The sequence below is a fragment of the Phyllopteryx taeniolatus genome, chromosome 11 (assembly GCF_024500385.1).
Source record: "Phyllopteryx taeniolatus isolate TA_2022b chromosome 11, UOR_Ptae_1.2, whole genome shotgun sequence".
NCBI classification, from domain to species: domain Eukaryota; kingdom Metazoa; phylum Chordata; class Actinopteri; order Syngnathiformes; family Syngnathidae; genus Phyllopteryx; species Phyllopteryx taeniolatus.
In genome coordinates this window covers 28,953,043-28,968,865 of record NC_084512.1, presented here as the reverse complement: position 1 = coordinate 28,968,865, position 15,823 = coordinate 28,953,043, and the positions used below count along the sequence as shown (strand labels likewise).

Genomic DNA, 15,823 nt, shown 5'->3' with positions numbered 1-15,823 from the left:
ACGTCACCTTGTCATTGCTCGGATAGCTCATTTGCAGCACATTTCTTTGGATCATTTGATCATTCTTTGATTGCCGCGCTCACACTAACACCAGCCAACGCTTTATTACTCGTGCTTTATTCCTAGAATAAAGAGCAAAAACCTAACATGCATTGATGGTTACACAACGCGAGAAGAAGCCCAGCACAGATCTTTCCGCTATTTCTTCCATCATTTATTTATCTTTGTGGGATTCGCGTACGCAAACTCACCTGCGGCTGTGATGCGTTCAACGTAGCGGTCAGCCGCCGGAGCTCCTCCGTATCTTTTCGCAGCTCACTCAGACCTCGTGTCTCCTCCTTTTCCTTCAAGGACGCGACTTCAGCCCAAAGGGCTCGGTCTTCTTCGGCCGCAGCTCTCCTGGAGCTCGCTTCCTGTAATTTGGTCTTCAGCCGCTCCGTCGTGAGCTCTCGCTCGCCGAGCTTCTGCCGGAGACGGTCGCACGAGGCTTCCTCTTCACGCAGTTTGTGGCAGAATTCCTTCAGCTGCTTCTCAGACGCTTCCTGTTGTTGTCGCAGCTTCTCGCGGAGCTCTCGGACCAGCCGACTTTGTCGTTGGAGCTCTTGCGCTCGACGGCCGTCTGTCGCCTGGCGGAGGTCGAGGTCGAGGTCGAGGTCGAGGTCGAGGCCCTCCTCCGGCCGCTCCAACGGGATCTTCTCGTGGGCCGGATCTTCTTTGACACGCGCGAGATCCGACGTCTGGCTCTCGCGTCGCGTGCTTTCTCGGGGCCTTTCTGCGCCGAGCTGCTCGCTGAGGGCGGTCCGCGGGTCCCGACGGAGGACGGAGATCCGGGCCGACGTCTGCCGGAGTTGTTCCTGGGCGGCTCGCAGCTGAGCGGAGGCTTGTTCCGCTCTCAGAGTCTCACTGGCGACCTGCGCTCATTTCCACGAAATGCATCATGAGGACTGTTGTCATAGCAACAAATACACTACTCACAAGATTTGTGATGAACTTTCAGGTTGCACCTCTACTGGAGCATAACCTTTACAGCTGCACTCAATTTGACCTCTACATCTTTGGTGTGGGATTGAAATGTTTCAGTGCTTGCTGTTCTCGAATGGGGACCTCATTAGCAATATTCACAACAGGTGTCTGATTCATGAAAATGTCCGAGGACGGCGACTTGTATGCCTTTCTGTAACTCTTCCAGTCTCTCTGCAGCAAACTGCTGGTGACAGTCTGTGAGCGTCTAAGTTCGGGGGCCACTTCCTGTCCGAAGCCTCGTACGGTTGATCAAATGTTGATCATGTCAAAATGTCGACAGCGCGATGAAAAGGACTCCAATTCAAAAAGGAAATCCATCCATGGATTCAAAACAATGTGAATGTTGCCGTTGCGCTCCTTGCTCGAGATCAGCAAGTTGTGCAAAAAGTACTAAAACATTAAACAGTTGGACTTGCATTCATTTTTGTCGTTCCTGACAAAACACCCGCTCTGGAAAATTGGCCACCCACTGGGCAAAAGGGGCAAAAATCTTAAGGTCTGCGCCAGGCACGAGCTCACCTTATGTTGCGACGCTTCCAATGTAGCAGTTAGCGTCCGGACCTCCTGGAGCAGCCTGCCCACCTCCTCGTTCCCGCTCCTCTCCCGGTCCGGCGTCTCGTCGCCGCTTCTCTTCTCAGCAGCCGTGACTCCGGCCCGCGCTTCCTGCTCGCGGAGCTGCGAGTCCTGGACAGAGGCGGCGGCCTCCCCCCTGGCTTTGCTGACCTCCGTCTTTCGGGCCTTCCTTTCTAGAGCGCCGATGACGTCCTCCTGGGCTGCTCGCTCCTCACGGAGGGAGGCCAGCGCCTCCTGCACGTACCAATTTGCTCAAACGGTGCTTCCAGAAAGGAATTGCAATGCTTCCTGCACATTTTGTTATCTTGCAGCCTTTTTCCAAAATGTAAACAACGGTGCCTTTACATCCGAGTTCCATTTGTCATCTTTCCCCTTTGAAATAAACCATGGAAACGCTATCAATTCTTTCCAGCCTAGTAATTATTTGCACCAAACCTTTTAGGACACAAACATACTCGTCCGGCCCAGCTGACATCAAATTGGGGTGAATGTGGCTGGCAAACTAAAACTGCTGTACACAAAAGGTATATTTCTTTTCTTGTGGTAGATGTTTTAATACCTTTTTCTTTTTTTGTTTTTTTATTTTATTTGACCACCAAAACGTTACAGGGTACACTCAAAATCCTGCGATGTGGCAAATGATGTGCGTGTTGCTGCACTGTTTGTGTTCAAATATCTGTTGCTTTAAGGGGTTATAACAGAAGCCACAGAAACTGATGCTACTTAGGCGATTTTTTTGAAGCATAAAGCTCATCGGAGTTCTCTCGGGCAAAGCTATTTGGTTTTTGTATGTCAGCTGGGAGTGGCAGCGAACGGCACGAAGCCTCTCTTCTGAACAACTGTTCCTTATCTCCCAAATGGCTGAGTTGAGTTCACCGCCACCGTTTCACATTGTTGCTCACAAGTCAAAGCAGAAAGCCCAGAAAGTCGGGTCACTCGTATCTCGAAGCACCGCTGTATGTGGTCAACCGATAGATTATTACAAGCGCCTCCTCACCCGCAGGGAGGCGTGCTCCTCCCAAGTCCGCTCTGCCTCCGCCCGCGTGTCGGCCAGGCGCTTCTCTAGCTGAAGCAGAGCCCGACGCTTCTCCTGAAGCTCAGCCACGAGCCTCGTTTTCTCCTCCTCCGCTATAGCGCTCTCACCTTCGTCGGACCGCAGTTACATTGCGTGAGCGTGTAGAAGACGGATCGGAATTTGAGTCCACGCCCGAACTTCGAGAGTCATCTCGGAGCTTACCCGGTTTCGCAGCGTCGCTCCGGAGCTCGCCCGCAGACTCGGAAAGTTGAGGCCGAGACGAGGAGGGCGCCCGAGACGTGAGCTGCAAAGGGGAGGGAATACACACTGACGCACACGTGCAGAACAGGTTTCTGATGCCCGTGTGCTGAGAAATGCGAGGAATCCCACCCGCTGTACTCGGCGGCGACAGATCATCCAAAAAATAGCAGATTTAAGACACGATAAGCCTTTCCTGATCCTGAGAGGGGAACTCCAGGTGGTACAACACCACACAGTACAGGACAGCATGTTGACAAGAATAACCCAAAATAGAATTCCTCTTGTATAATGGCAAAAATCTCAAAAGGCAATAGTGCACATTATACTGTACCCCGACGAGTATAGTAAAAGGCTGTGGCTACACAAGTAGCTCACCAGCACTAGAATATGTGACTGTGGGGTGAAATTGGAAAAACATATCAGGAGAAAGCACTCCAAGTGGAACGCACGCTTAATATTCTTACTACTTCAGCGGGCGGCCATGTTGGGTAATAGCACCACCTGTCGTCGTCGTCGTCGTCGACTGAAATTAGCGTCACAAGTGTACGTTCAAACCGCCGTGTAATTAAAATAACTTCTTGCACGTCCTCACCTGCCGCCGATCGACCGACCGACCGACCGACTTTACGGAGATGCGGATTTCATTTTCCAACGGCGCACAGTGCAAAAGCCACCGGTACCCGCTTGAAGGACCACGGTATCCCCGCTCTCGATTGGCCACAGACGGATCGACCCGGGCTCTCATAACACCGACGGATCGACTACGTGCCGCGCCGCATCGCTGCGGTCGTTCCAGCAAAACGAGCCCCCGACTCGCTATTGAGTGCCGTCCGTGCTCATCATCACTTACCTCGCTCTGCGCCTCCTGAGCGTCTCTGCAGGCGGCCATCTTGTCCGTCATCTTCTTGAATATCTCCAGACGTTTTTCCGCTCGCTGCTCCAAGAGTTCCCTCTCTCTGGCCAGCCGCTCCCTGCGTCAAACGTTCTTTCGTGAAACGAAACGCCGACGACAACGCGTGGCCGACGGCGTCCCGGCGAGCAGAGAGAGTCTCACGCAAAGTCGTTCTGCATCTCGGCGAAGATGTCGCCGAACTCTCTGCTGATGTCCTCTCGGAGGCGAGCTTCCACCAGCATGCCGTCCGCTCGCTCCTTCTTCAGCGCCATCTGAAGACTCCTCAAGAGCGCCACCTGCTGCTCAACAGGACATTTCTCTTCTGAGCTCAACATGCGCGTTCGTTGACAGACGCGCCGCAATTTGTCATTTAGGTCTGCGACCGAGCATTATTTTAATAGCCAATTAATACATCGACTTTTTTTTTTGTATTATTATACATACATAGGAAGTCAGCTATTCCGTGGTCACGTGACCTTTTCGCGTATAGCGGATTGGCAATCAAACATCTTAAAAAGTGAGTCATGATTTACATCGAATGTTTTTTTCAAGCTAAATAAACAAAAGAGGAAAAGAAAGCTCACCCCCAAAAAATGTCAAATTATCAAACCTGGTGTGTCATATTACTGAAGCTCATTTCGTCCTCATTTTCTGCGACATCTTCCTCCTCACTTTGATACACGCTGTCCTCTATTGACATCTTTTCTTCATCCTCCTCCTCCTGGAGAAGACAACGCCAAGAGGTTACGCAAACGAGCCCGAAATGAGGGCCAATAAGGAGATGCCGGCCACGCCCCCACCTGCAGGTCCTCCAGGCCGCGCTCCCGACCGACCGGAGAGTCTCGCCGAGTCTCGTTAGGGCGGGACGACTTCTGCGGCGGGACGGGAGGAGCGCTGCTGGGCACGAGCACCACCTGGGCACAACAAACATGGACGTCACGGCTTCCTGTGTGGAATGCACGTGAGGGCTGGATGGCATCCATTTTTATCTTTGAAACCATTTTTTATGTTAAAAAATTCCAGCTTCTGCAGTTCAAAGTAGGGATGAACCGATTACCGGCACCGATATCGGCTTTTTTTTTTTTTAAATCCAAAAGCCGATAAGAGATCGAGTTCAAACTGTGTAAACTTCGGGGAACTTTTTCTCTATTCCTTCAAATTTTCATTTTTGAAGAGATGTTGCAGATCTTGGGAACTCGATAAGTGACAGATGAACATTTCAGGTCCATTGAAATTTTGCAAATCTATTTACTGGAGAAAAGTGGAGGGAGTTATGGATTTGTTTTCATTCAAGTCTATAAGACAATGCTTGCTGATCCTGCACTTTTAAAACAAAGACGTCTATTGTGTAAGATAAAGAGAAAAAGCTCAAACGTGCCAAATCTGAAAAGCTGTTTTGATAAACATAAGCATAAAAGCATTTAAACGGAATGTTGGAGTTTGTATTAAGGCCCGACCGATCTTATGGATCTTTTTAGGCCGATTCCGATATTTAGCAGAATAAAATTCTAATAACTGATTAATCTGCCAATTCATTTTAAGAAATATGTAATGAATAAAATAACTTCTTTTTTGGTTCCTCAACAACAATACAAATATGAATCACAGCCAGATATTTGACTGTTTTACACTACTTATTTAGTTTGTTCAACTTTACAACAGAGAGAAAAGCATTTGGGGGAATGTTTGAATCGAACGATTTTTTTTTAAAATCATCCAAAAGAGCTAATATCGGCCAAATAAATTGGACGGCCATTTGGGGCAGCCCTGGTTACGCGCGAGGCGGCCTGTTCACCTTCTGCGCCACGGCCGAGAACTTGAGGACGTGGAGCGTCTCGTCGTACGCGGAGGCGCACCGGTTGACGTTGACCAGCATGCAAACTTTGCCTCGGCCGCAGAAGAAGGCCTGCAGGTAGTGCGTCAGTTTGCTCTCGCGGAAAGGCACGTGCTGCGGCAGCCTGACGGAACACACGCACGCACGCTTCTCTCTCAGCGTCTTGCACTCACACGTTTCCATGACTCTCTCAACCACAGGCACACTCTCGCTCTGACACACACGCTCTCTCTCAAACATACGCTGATCCTCAATAACTATGACTCTCTCGAACGTTACACAGCTCTCAACACTCGTCACGTCCTTGACGATCAAACACACTCTCTCAACTTCTCTCTCACAAACGTACGCACGCCCGTTATCTCTCTCTCGCTCGCTCACACACACACACACACACACAAGCTCACACTTAGGCCCGGTACACACACAAAAGGCAACCGGGCTGATTTTGTCCCTTCCCAATCAATGACTTCAAAAATGCCAGACTATCTCAAGTCTTCTAAGATGCTTCTATGAGATGATCCTTCGGTCTGAGGTGTGTTAAGAGTGGATTTGTCCCAATTTGTCAGGGCCGACAATCTTAAAAAATGAATGTGGTCAATATTTGTGAGCCAAAATGTGTGGTGGAAGCGGAGTCGTGACGCCGTGAATTGTGACGTGGAGCAGAACGTAGCCAATCGAGAAGCGTCTTGACTCAGCAACGAGCTAATGGCTACGAGCGAGTGGGAAATCGAATCAACTCACGAACGAAACAAAAATCAAGAAATAAAGCTGAATGAGAATTTTTGCACTCAAACAACAACGAATAAAAAAAACGACGTACCACTTACTTTATTTTGACGAGAGCTGCAACTGTTTCTGAGGTGCAATCACTAAAATCAATCAATCAATAAATCAATAAATAGATTCCCCCGTTGTGGTGTTTACGGCCGCCGACGTTTTGACTTGGGGCGCGTTGCAGTTTGTTTCAAAGAAAGAAAAAATAATAATCATTTGAGGAAGTTGATCCAACACAGCAGGAAAGATGGCGAGAGCCGGGTAGCTAGCCGGCAGGCTACATAGCGAGTCGGCTAGCTGGAAAGGCGGCAGCTTGTTCCGAGGCAATGAGGATTTACGGAACCGAAAGGCCAAAACAGACCCAGCTTCTGCGACCGAGGAACGGCAAGGGATCCTGGCTAAAGCAAGCCCTTTGAAACTTTCCAAAAATGAATCCACCCAGAAAGACAGCAACTATGACGCATGAGCCACACGCGGATTTGTCCTTTTTTGGACGATTAGTTCGGAACAGTACAAGGAGTACCAATTCAGTGCTGAGTCGCTACTGTCAATACGAATAGCAAATGGAGATTTAGAGTGCGCATTCAAGCCCTACTAACTCGACTTTACACCAATCTGATCGTCCTGATCGGCATCGGCCGATAATTAGCATTTTATGCTGATCGGCTTCCATGTTATAATTCGCCGATCCGATCAATGACGGCTCCGCAAAAGACATTTACGCCACGTCGCCGTCGTGTACAGCAGTGCTTCCCAACTAGTGTCTTTAGGTGTGCCGTGAGAAATTAGCAAATTTGAAATAATGTATCTTTGTTCATTTATTTATGCCAGTGAGGCATAGTGACGGACAGAACAAATGAATGCTCTCCTATTAGATGGCAGGAAGTACATAGAGTCATTAATGTATCCACTTTTTGTGACATTTTTGTTTGCTGGTGTGCCGTGAGATTTTTCAATTGTAAAATAGGTTCCTTGGCTCCGGAAAGGTCGGAAATCACTGCTGTACAGTATGTTCGAATCCAAAAGCTGGTTTATTTTTAGCCTTGTCGCGTGTCTTTTGACGTAGTACTGTAAATATCTGACCGCCAAGAAAAAAAAAAAGAAACAGACATGTCGGCGGTGTGGGACAGCCAAAACGTAATGGCCGGCAGTCTGCAGGACAAATTTGGTCTTTCACGATTGCACTGTGGCAAACTACTGCAATCAAATCTTGCATTCTGATACCACCGCATCCCGTTTTTTACGATCACCGGGTTTCATCTCGTCAACTCAAACGCGACCGGATACACTCGTTAACATAATTAAATGTGAACTAATCGAGAGCGCCGTGTGTTTACAAGAACAAAATGGGGGGAAAACATGTCGGTGGTCACCGGTGCTCGGGAGAGGACGTTCGTTTAAGGCTTGCTGGACGCATGTTCACGTACTTTTAATACGACACCCCTCGCTAGCGGGCAACGCGTTACGTAGCCTCCCGATCGTGTAAAGCCTACTAGTAACGACCGTAAATAAACACAAACAAGTCTTAACCAAAGAAAAAACTAGGTTCCCCAGACGGCAAGTAGTATTTTCCAAAGCAAGTTGTTTTTTGAGAACATCGCCGTTTCACAAGGCTCTCGGCTCCGGCAACCTTCGCAAACATTGGCGCATATCTTCTTCTTCGTTTTTGTGAGATCACGTGTGATCACGAGATTTCCAGATGGGCGGCGACACAGAATCTTTGGGTGTGTGTGTGTGGTGTCGAGATGATCAGAGCGCACCACCGTCAATACAAGCCTAACTGTTCAATGCCTTATTTGTTTTCGCAAAGAAAAAAACGGATTTGAAAAATCCTGATGTGCGCACCGGGCCTGACACATACGCACACGCCACGCATACAGGCTCAAGAAATGCATGTTCTCTCCCACTGGCACTGACTTGGCGCGCTGGTTGTGTCGGAGCCCGTTGATGCATTTTCCAAGGATGAGCAGCGACGTGTTGATGTTTCCGGCCTCTTTTAGGCGTTCTCCTCGGTTGAGAGTCTTGGCGCAGCGTTCCGAACCGGCCAGGTCGCATAGACACAGCCTGCACGCGACCACAAACACCCCTTTAGTCGCATGTTCTCGACGCCGATCCGCGGTATCTCTCGCCGCGCGCGCCACCTACTCGCTGACAGCGACCACTCGGGGAGACTGGGCATCCTCAATCCTCAGAATGCGAATGGAAAAGATGCTGTGGCTGCAAAAATAAATGAACAATGACGGGATTCGGCTCAGACCTACCCGAGATGTTTGTGTTTAGGAGTACATATTCATATTCGGTTCTTTTTTTTGTTGACGTGTATGTGTGCGCGGCTGTTTGTGTTTAAGTGCATGTTTCTCTCAACATGTACAACCCCAATTCCAATCAAGTTGGGACGTTATGTTAAACATGACTAAAAACAGAATACAATGATTGGCAAATCATGTTCAACCTATATTTCATTCAATACACGACAAAGACAAGATATCTATAATGTTCAATCTGATCAACTTGATTGTTTTGAGCAAATAATCATGAACTTAGAATTTGATGGCTGCAACACGTTCCAAAAAAGCTGGGACAGGCAGGTGGCAAAAAAGACGGAGAAAATTGAGGAACGCTCATCCACCACGTGTTTGGAATGAACATCCCACAGGGGAACAGGTGGGGGCCAGGATTGCTTCCCTCAATTGCTCAGTCATTCACAAGCGAAGATGGGGCGAGGTGAACAAGTGCGTGAGAAAATAGTCCAACTACGTTCCTCAACGTACAATTGCAAGGAATTGAGGGATTTCATCATCTACGGTCCATAAGATCATCAAAAGGTTCAGAGAATCTGGAGAAATCACTGCATGGAAGCGGCGAGGCCGAAAACCGACGTTGAATGCCCGTGACCTTCGATCCCTCAGGCGGCGCCGCATCAAAAACCGACACAAATGTGTAAAGGATCTCACCGCGTGGGCTCAGGAACACTTCAGAAAACCAATGTCAGTCAATTCAGTTCGGCGCTGCATCAGGAAGTGCAACTTGAAACTCGACTATGCAAAGCAAAAGCCATTTCTCCACAACAGCCAGAAACGCCGCCCGCTTCTCTGGGCCCGAGCTCATCTAAGATGGACCCGACGCAAAGCGGAAACGTGTTCTGTGCTCCGACGAGTCCACGTTTCAAATTGTTGTTGGAAATTGTGGACGTCGTGTCCTCCGGGCCAAAGAGGAAAAGAACCTTCCGGACTGTTATGTGTGCAAAGTTGAAAAGCCAGCACCTGTGATGGTATGGGGCCGTGTTAGTGCCAATGGCATGCGTGACTTACACGTCTCGAGTTTTGGTTTTGGTTTGGAGGCCTTCGCATGGTGTCCCTGCTTTTTACAGATGATGTGGTTCTGATGGCTTCAGCAAGCCATGATCTTCAACTCTCACGGGAGCGGTGTACGCAGAGTACGAAGCGGTTGAGATGAAAATCCGCACCTCCAAATCTGAGACCGGAAAAGCCTGGCCCGGGAACGCCTCGGGATCTCCCCGGAAGAGCTGGACGAAGTGTCCGGGGAGCGGGAAGTCTGGGCTTAGCTGCTTAAGCCGCTGCCCCTGCAACCCAACTCCAGATAAGGGGAACAACATCTCATTGCTTTGATTGTCCTGACAGCTACAAGAAAGGGAGCGGGTTCCAAGAAATACCTGTGGCCATTTATAAATTGTAAAAAGATCGGAACCTCACCTCCAATCGTTATCTACAGTATTTATGCACGATGGTGTTTATGTGTATGTTTATATGTTCATATGTATGCGTGTGTGGTGGTGGTGGTGGAGACCTCCTGCTGGAGAGCTGGTTGTTCCTAGTGGAGGAGAAGCTTTGGTTCTTCTTGCCCAGCTTCATGACTCGGTAGGCCTCATCCGTGCTGTCCACCTGCACCCAGCGCAGGTCTGCGGCACAGCGGACGAACGTTATAAACGTCAACGCAGCGAACAACAGGCGAGGCGCTTGCCGACCTTTGACGAAGGCGCTGCCCTTCACGTCCTGAGAAAGGCGAAGGGCTGTCCTCTTCGCCGCTGCGCCGGGCGAGGCCTCCAGGAGGTCGTGGATGTTCTCGTTGTAGATCTCGCAGAAGGAGACCCAAACTGAGAACTTGGTGTCAGTTTCCACCTGGAGGCTCAGTCGGTCTCGTGTCGTCTCTTGGAGCAGCGACGGGCCTGCGAAAACATGAGCGATCGAGTCACGTTCGGGCTGGCTGCTATGGTGCGAGACTCCCTGTAAAGGGAAAACAGAAGGTTGTGTCCATTTGACCGAGCACAGAGAAGAGCGTTGTTAGCAAACTAGCCACATTTGAACGACCGCATTTTTCTTTGACCTGCAATTCATTCATATTTGGTACCGTTGCCTTTGAACTGTACGACTTGGGTCAAACATTTTGGATAGCCGAGCTTCTCCCCCCCCCCCCCCCCCCAAAAAAAAATAATACAATAAAAATGACAAGGACATTAGAATGAATGGGTAAAAAAACAACGACGAGCCCACAGACCCAAACTTGCCTTCAAGGAGCATCCTCCTGCTCGAGCTCCACAGCTCTTGGCTCTTGGCCTTCTCACTCTAGAAGGCAAACGCGAGAACGTGAGCTCCGTGAAGCGATGACATCCTCAAGAGAAGATGCGAGCGATGGCGTTACATCTTTGAAGTGTCGCAGCAGGTTGCTCTTGAAGGCGGCCTCCTCAGCCTGCTGCTTCTCACTCAGCCTGACAAACTCTCGGCAGCGTTGAGGTTTGATGCTCATCCCGGTCGACACCTTCTCCTCCATGCTGCTGAAGATCACGTCCAGGGACCTGGGCAGAACGCCGGCGTCGGCATCCGGACCTGACGTGAGCGCGAGACGCGTGATGAAAAAGGCGTCGCGTCGGAAGGAAGGAAGTGTTGAGATGTTTGACGGGAAGCGCTGGAGTCGCACCCAAAAATGTGAAGGTTTTCCCGGCATTGGTAACTCCGTACGTGAAGACCAGAGAATTCCCTCCGTGGAGAACATCTTTCACCAGATCCTTGACCGTTCCTTGGAACAATTCTCTCTGTGTGGTGTCTGGACCGTACACCTGCTCAGGAACAACAAACATTCAACCAGAGCAGGGATGGGCAACATTCATCTGATTGATTCATTTATTTAGTTTTAAACGTGGCCAGCGCCCACGCTCACAGTGGCCCCGAGATTCATTTTCAAAAATATATTAACAGCCCGCCATCATTTAAGTTGGCCATCCCCAAACGAGAGAATACAATTTCAGAAACTGCTGAACTGAAACTGAAAACTCTTAAAATCCCTCTTCATTTGGGAATTGTATTGTGAAAATGTTGGAATTAGGGGAATGAGTCCCCAATAAACTTAATATTTGAAAATGAGGGGGGAGGGGGGTAGAAGTGGAATTGTGGCAAAAGTGAGAATTTATGTGAAAGTGGAAAACAGCTCACAAGATGGCCCAAATTTTGTAAACCGTTTGAAGCGCTTGCGAAATGTGGAAGGAGAAAAATGCCAAAAAGTGGAGTGAATGATAATACAAATCTTATTTTTGGGTGCAGAATAACGTGTGAGAAATGTTCTTCAGTACTCCACACAATTCAAAAAAGGTTGTCCGTGACCGACCTGAGAGAAGTGGAAGCGCTGAGCGGTATGCAGGAAGGATTTGTCCGCTTTGTCGGAGTTGAGGCGAGCCGACAGCGGCGCGCCGGGAGGCCTCAGCAGGACCGTGTCCGGAGGCTGCACGGACACGCAGTCCTGCAGACGAACACGCATGTTGACACGTCGCGCACGTCACACGCACGCCAGAACAGATTTTGGCAGCCAAACGCTTATGTCCACCTGCGACTCTCCGTTCTGGGCCTCGACCGCCGTGAAAGGTCGGATGCGGAGGTAGACCTTCAGATGTTCTCTCTCTTCCGAGTTGCTGGGCTGCTCCGCGAGTGCGCGCGCGCACACACACACACAAGGACGACAAGTCAGAATGTTTACAATTCGACATTTACAATGGAAGTCCGAACGTGTGAGAGCACAGGTGTCAAACTGGTGGCCCGATTTGAATTTGAGACGGTCAAATACTAAATGCTAAACGGTTTCCAATCGCGATTAGCATTAGCACGCTAGCGATTACCATTTTAAGTCAAAAAACAATAACCGGCTCACTCATTCTTGTCATGTTATATGTATGTACATTACTCATCTAACAGTTTATTACAAAAAAGAAAAAAAAACTTTGAGGCTGTTTATCTTTGGCTCAACACTGCGTGCGTCTGTAAGAAATGTCCGTGTGAACACAGGTTCTGGCGGCGCAAACATGGTTCCAGGCAGAGCTTTTGAAACTGAAATTTTTAGTCGACCTATTTTTTAAGTTGACTTAGCCGAGTTATTTGATTTTTTTTTCCCGGGCCGAGTCACGGGTAAACTCCCCAAACTCAAAGGCAATTTTTCACTTTCAAATTCATCCTGCGAGCCAGACTGAACCCCCTGGCGGGCTGGTTTTTGTCTCGTGGGCCATATGTTTGACACGCTGCTGTAAATTCCTTGATCAAAGTACGCAACCCTCAGTACCTGAGGCAGCTGAGAGTCACAGAGGCTGCTGCTGCTGCTGCCTTCTGACCATAAACTGTTGACATCTTCCATAAGGTCCTGGTCCATTTGACAAGAGTCCGTCATCCTGTCACAAGATGAAGAAGAAGAAAAAAAAAAAACATTTCCCAACCTTTATCCAGACAGGGCACAAATTCAATAAGACACATCCGCATACAAAAGTGGTTACACAGGTTATTTATGTAACTTGTGGTATCTGGTGGAAGAGTATTTACCCTCATTTCTCCTGAAAAAAAATGATGGGCCAGATTACCAGATTATGGGCCCCCGTACCGTAATACTGCACAATCATGAAGGGACCCCAAAATGTGTCAGTCGGGGGGTTAGGTTCCCTGAAAGGTTTTTTGTCTTGGGGGGGGTTGACGTTTCTCTCTGTTTTGGTGAAAAGACAGCTTCCAATCTTATATTACCGTGGATTTCTATGCCTGTCCATCCAATGTTTACATTCATATACTCTACCGCCAGAACAGCATTATTGCTGCAGCAATAATATATTCACACAATCACAAAATTGTCAATTGAGAAATTCTCTGTTCAATAATTTTCTTTTTTTTTCGAACATTAGAAAGTGGATAGTGCCTACTAAGAGGGATTTCTTCGCTTGAGTCCAAAAATTCAAGTAAAGTCATAAAATCAGGAGGACTCTTAAAAGACTCTCTGGCGTGGCGCGAAGGGAAGCGAAGCGGCTTTCACACTCACCTGCCAGCTCCTCTTGGCACATTTATGAGCAAATGAATAAATTGAACGATAAGAAATTAGCCAACGCGAGGAAAAGGTCGAAAACTTCACCTACACACACGGGAAGTGTGAAACATGGCAACAACAAATCAACGTAGCTGACTGGCGCTCTCGGTTTGAAATTAGCCAATCACAAGACGTCTTCTTCTTCATCTACTCCTATTGGTTTCCTTGATTTGCGGTCCTGACCCCTGGTGGAAAGAATCTGACACGCGTCACTACAGTGCCTTGTTTTTTTCCTCGTCAACATGTTCACGACAGTAAATATTTTTTGGGTCATTTCAGACTCACTTACTGTTTTCTGGTTTTTTTTTTCAATAATTTAACGATTCATTCTAATTTAACTTTCTGTTAGTGCAATCAGAATCAGTCTGACTGAAATAATTGGCTTTTTTTCTGTTGATGGTAGAAAGTTCAAATAAAACTGAAACTTTTCGGCAGTATTGAAGTCAATAATCTTTTTAAGAAATAATATTCATTCATTCATACATTTTCCGAACCGCTTCTCCTCACGCGGGTCGCGGGCGTGCTGGAGCCTATCCCGGCTATCATCGGGCATGAGGCGAGGTACACCCTGAACTGGTCGCCAGCCAATCGCAGGGCACATAGAAGCAAACAACTAATTCAGAGTCTCCAATTCACCTAGCATGCATGTTTTTGAGATATGGGAGGAAACCGGCTTTTGCTTTGCATAGTCGAGTTTCAAGTTGCACTTCCGGATGTAGCGCCGAACTGAATTGACTGACATTGGTTTTCTGAAGTGTTCCTGAGCCCACGCGGTGAGATCCTTTACACATCTGTGTCGGTTTTTGATGCGGCGCCGCCTGAGGGATCGAAGGTCACGGGCATTCAACGTCGGTTTTCGGCCTCGCCGCTTCCATGCAGTGATTTCTCCAGATTCTCTGAACCTTTGGATGATCTTATGGACCGTAGATGATGAAATCCCTCAATTCCTTGCAATTGCACGTTGAGGAACGTAGTTGGACTATTTTCTCACGCACTTGTTCACCTCGCCCCATCTTTGCGTGTGAATGACTGAGCAATTCAGGGAAGCAATCCTGGCCCCCACCTGTTCCCAATTCGCCTGTTCCCCTGTGGGATGTTCATTCCAAACAGGTGTTGGATGAGCGTTCCTCAACTTCCTCAACTTTTTTGCCACCTGTCCCAGCTTTTTTGGAATGTGATGGAGCCATACAATTCATGATTATTTGCTAAAAACAAGAAAGTTGATCAGTTTGAACATTAAATATCTCATCTTTGTAGGGTATTCAATTCAATATAGGTTGAACATGATTTGCCAATCATTGTATTCTGTTTTTATTTAAGTTGAACACAATGTCCCAACTTCATTGGAATTGGGGTTGTACAAGTAAGAGTGGAATGTTACAAGGAGGATTCATCAGTTTGAAGGTGTGGAACGGGTAATTGTCAGTTATGTTGGTATGAAATTGGAAAGGTTTATACTGTATGCCAATATAAAAAGGTACTCTTTGTGTCACTGTGAAATGGGTATAGGTGTGTGTGAAAGCGGTACAGTATACGGCAGTGGAAAGGGGTAAGACCCCTTTGAACCAGTCCAAGGACATCCGTGTTTTTTGTGTTCAGACTGGAACTGGTCATTGTACGGTTCTCCATCCCCTTACGCGCGCGGCGAGGCGGCGCTGGTTCTTCTTATACTTCTGCAGAACCTGACACCGCCGTCTGTCTCCATCACGGGCATCGGGTGCGTCGCCGCCATCATGTCGTCGGCTGACTCCGCCCTGCTGTCGGCGGCGTCCGTCTTCACCGCCAACATCTACAAGGTCCTCAGGCCCCAGGTGTGCGAGGGGCTGTTATCAATGGGGCATACGACAGTGTGAGGGGCTTATATGTCAGTAGAAAAGCGAGTGTCAGTGTGAGAGGGGTTGATGTCCGTTTGAAAGTGTGAAACAGATCAACATTAGTCAAAGAGGAGTTGAAATGAGGAAAATGTCAGTCGTGGTGTGAAAGTTGGAAAGGTGTACGGTATGTGCGTGGAAGGGGTTTACTACTGTGAGACTTGTGAGTTTGTCACTGTCGTCCCTACAACGTGCTTTTCCCGCAGCTGCTGGGCTTGGCGGTGCACGTGCTG

At 48.3% G+C, this 15,823-nt stretch overlaps 1 protein-coding gene across 6 annotated transcripts in view; it reads right to left on the bottom strand.

Moving 5' to 3' along the window:
* Positions 1–13,830, bottom strand: part of LOC133485973 (kinesin-like protein KIF20B) — a 30,702-nt gene extending 16,872 nt beyond the window's left edge. For all 6 annotated transcript variants that reach the window (XM_061790461.1, XM_061790462.1, XM_061790463.1 and 3 more), the window contains exons 1-20: positions 13,675–13,830; positions 12,937–13,042; positions 12,211–12,300; positions 11,995–12,126; positions 11,311–11,449; positions 11,035–11,219; positions 10,901–10,958; positions 10,361–10,561; positions 10,183–10,294; positions 8,521–8,592; positions 8,293–8,439; positions 5,560–5,722; positions 4,565–4,678; positions 4,375–4,485; positions 3,927–4,063; positions 3,723–3,843; positions 2,834–2,915; positions 2,594–2,739; positions 1,543–1,830; positions 252–911 (exon numbers count right to left, since the gene is read on the bottom strand). In XM_061790461.1, coding sequence (XP_061646445.1) covers positions 252–911; positions 1,543–1,830; positions 2,594–2,739; positions 2,834–2,915; positions 3,723–3,843; positions 3,927–4,063; positions 4,375–4,485; positions 4,565–4,678; positions 5,560–5,722; positions 8,293–8,439; positions 8,521–8,592; positions 10,183–10,294; positions 10,361–10,561; positions 10,901–10,958; positions 11,035–11,219; positions 11,311–11,449; positions 11,995–12,126; positions 12,211–12,300; positions 12,937–13,041 — 3,063 coding nt within the window. In that variant the 5' untranslated portion in view covers position 13,042; positions 13,675–13,830. The remainder of the gene's footprint in view (positions 1–251; positions 912–1,542; positions 1,831–2,593; positions 2,740–2,833; positions 2,916–3,722; positions 3,844–3,926; positions 4,064–4,374; positions 4,486–4,564; positions 4,679–5,559; positions 5,723–8,292; positions 8,440–8,520; positions 8,593–10,182; positions 10,295–10,360; positions 10,562–10,900; positions 10,959–11,034; positions 11,220–11,310; positions 11,450–11,994; positions 12,127–12,210; positions 12,301–12,936; positions 13,043–13,674) is intronic.
* Positions 13,831–15,823: the final 1,993 nt, after the last annotated feature.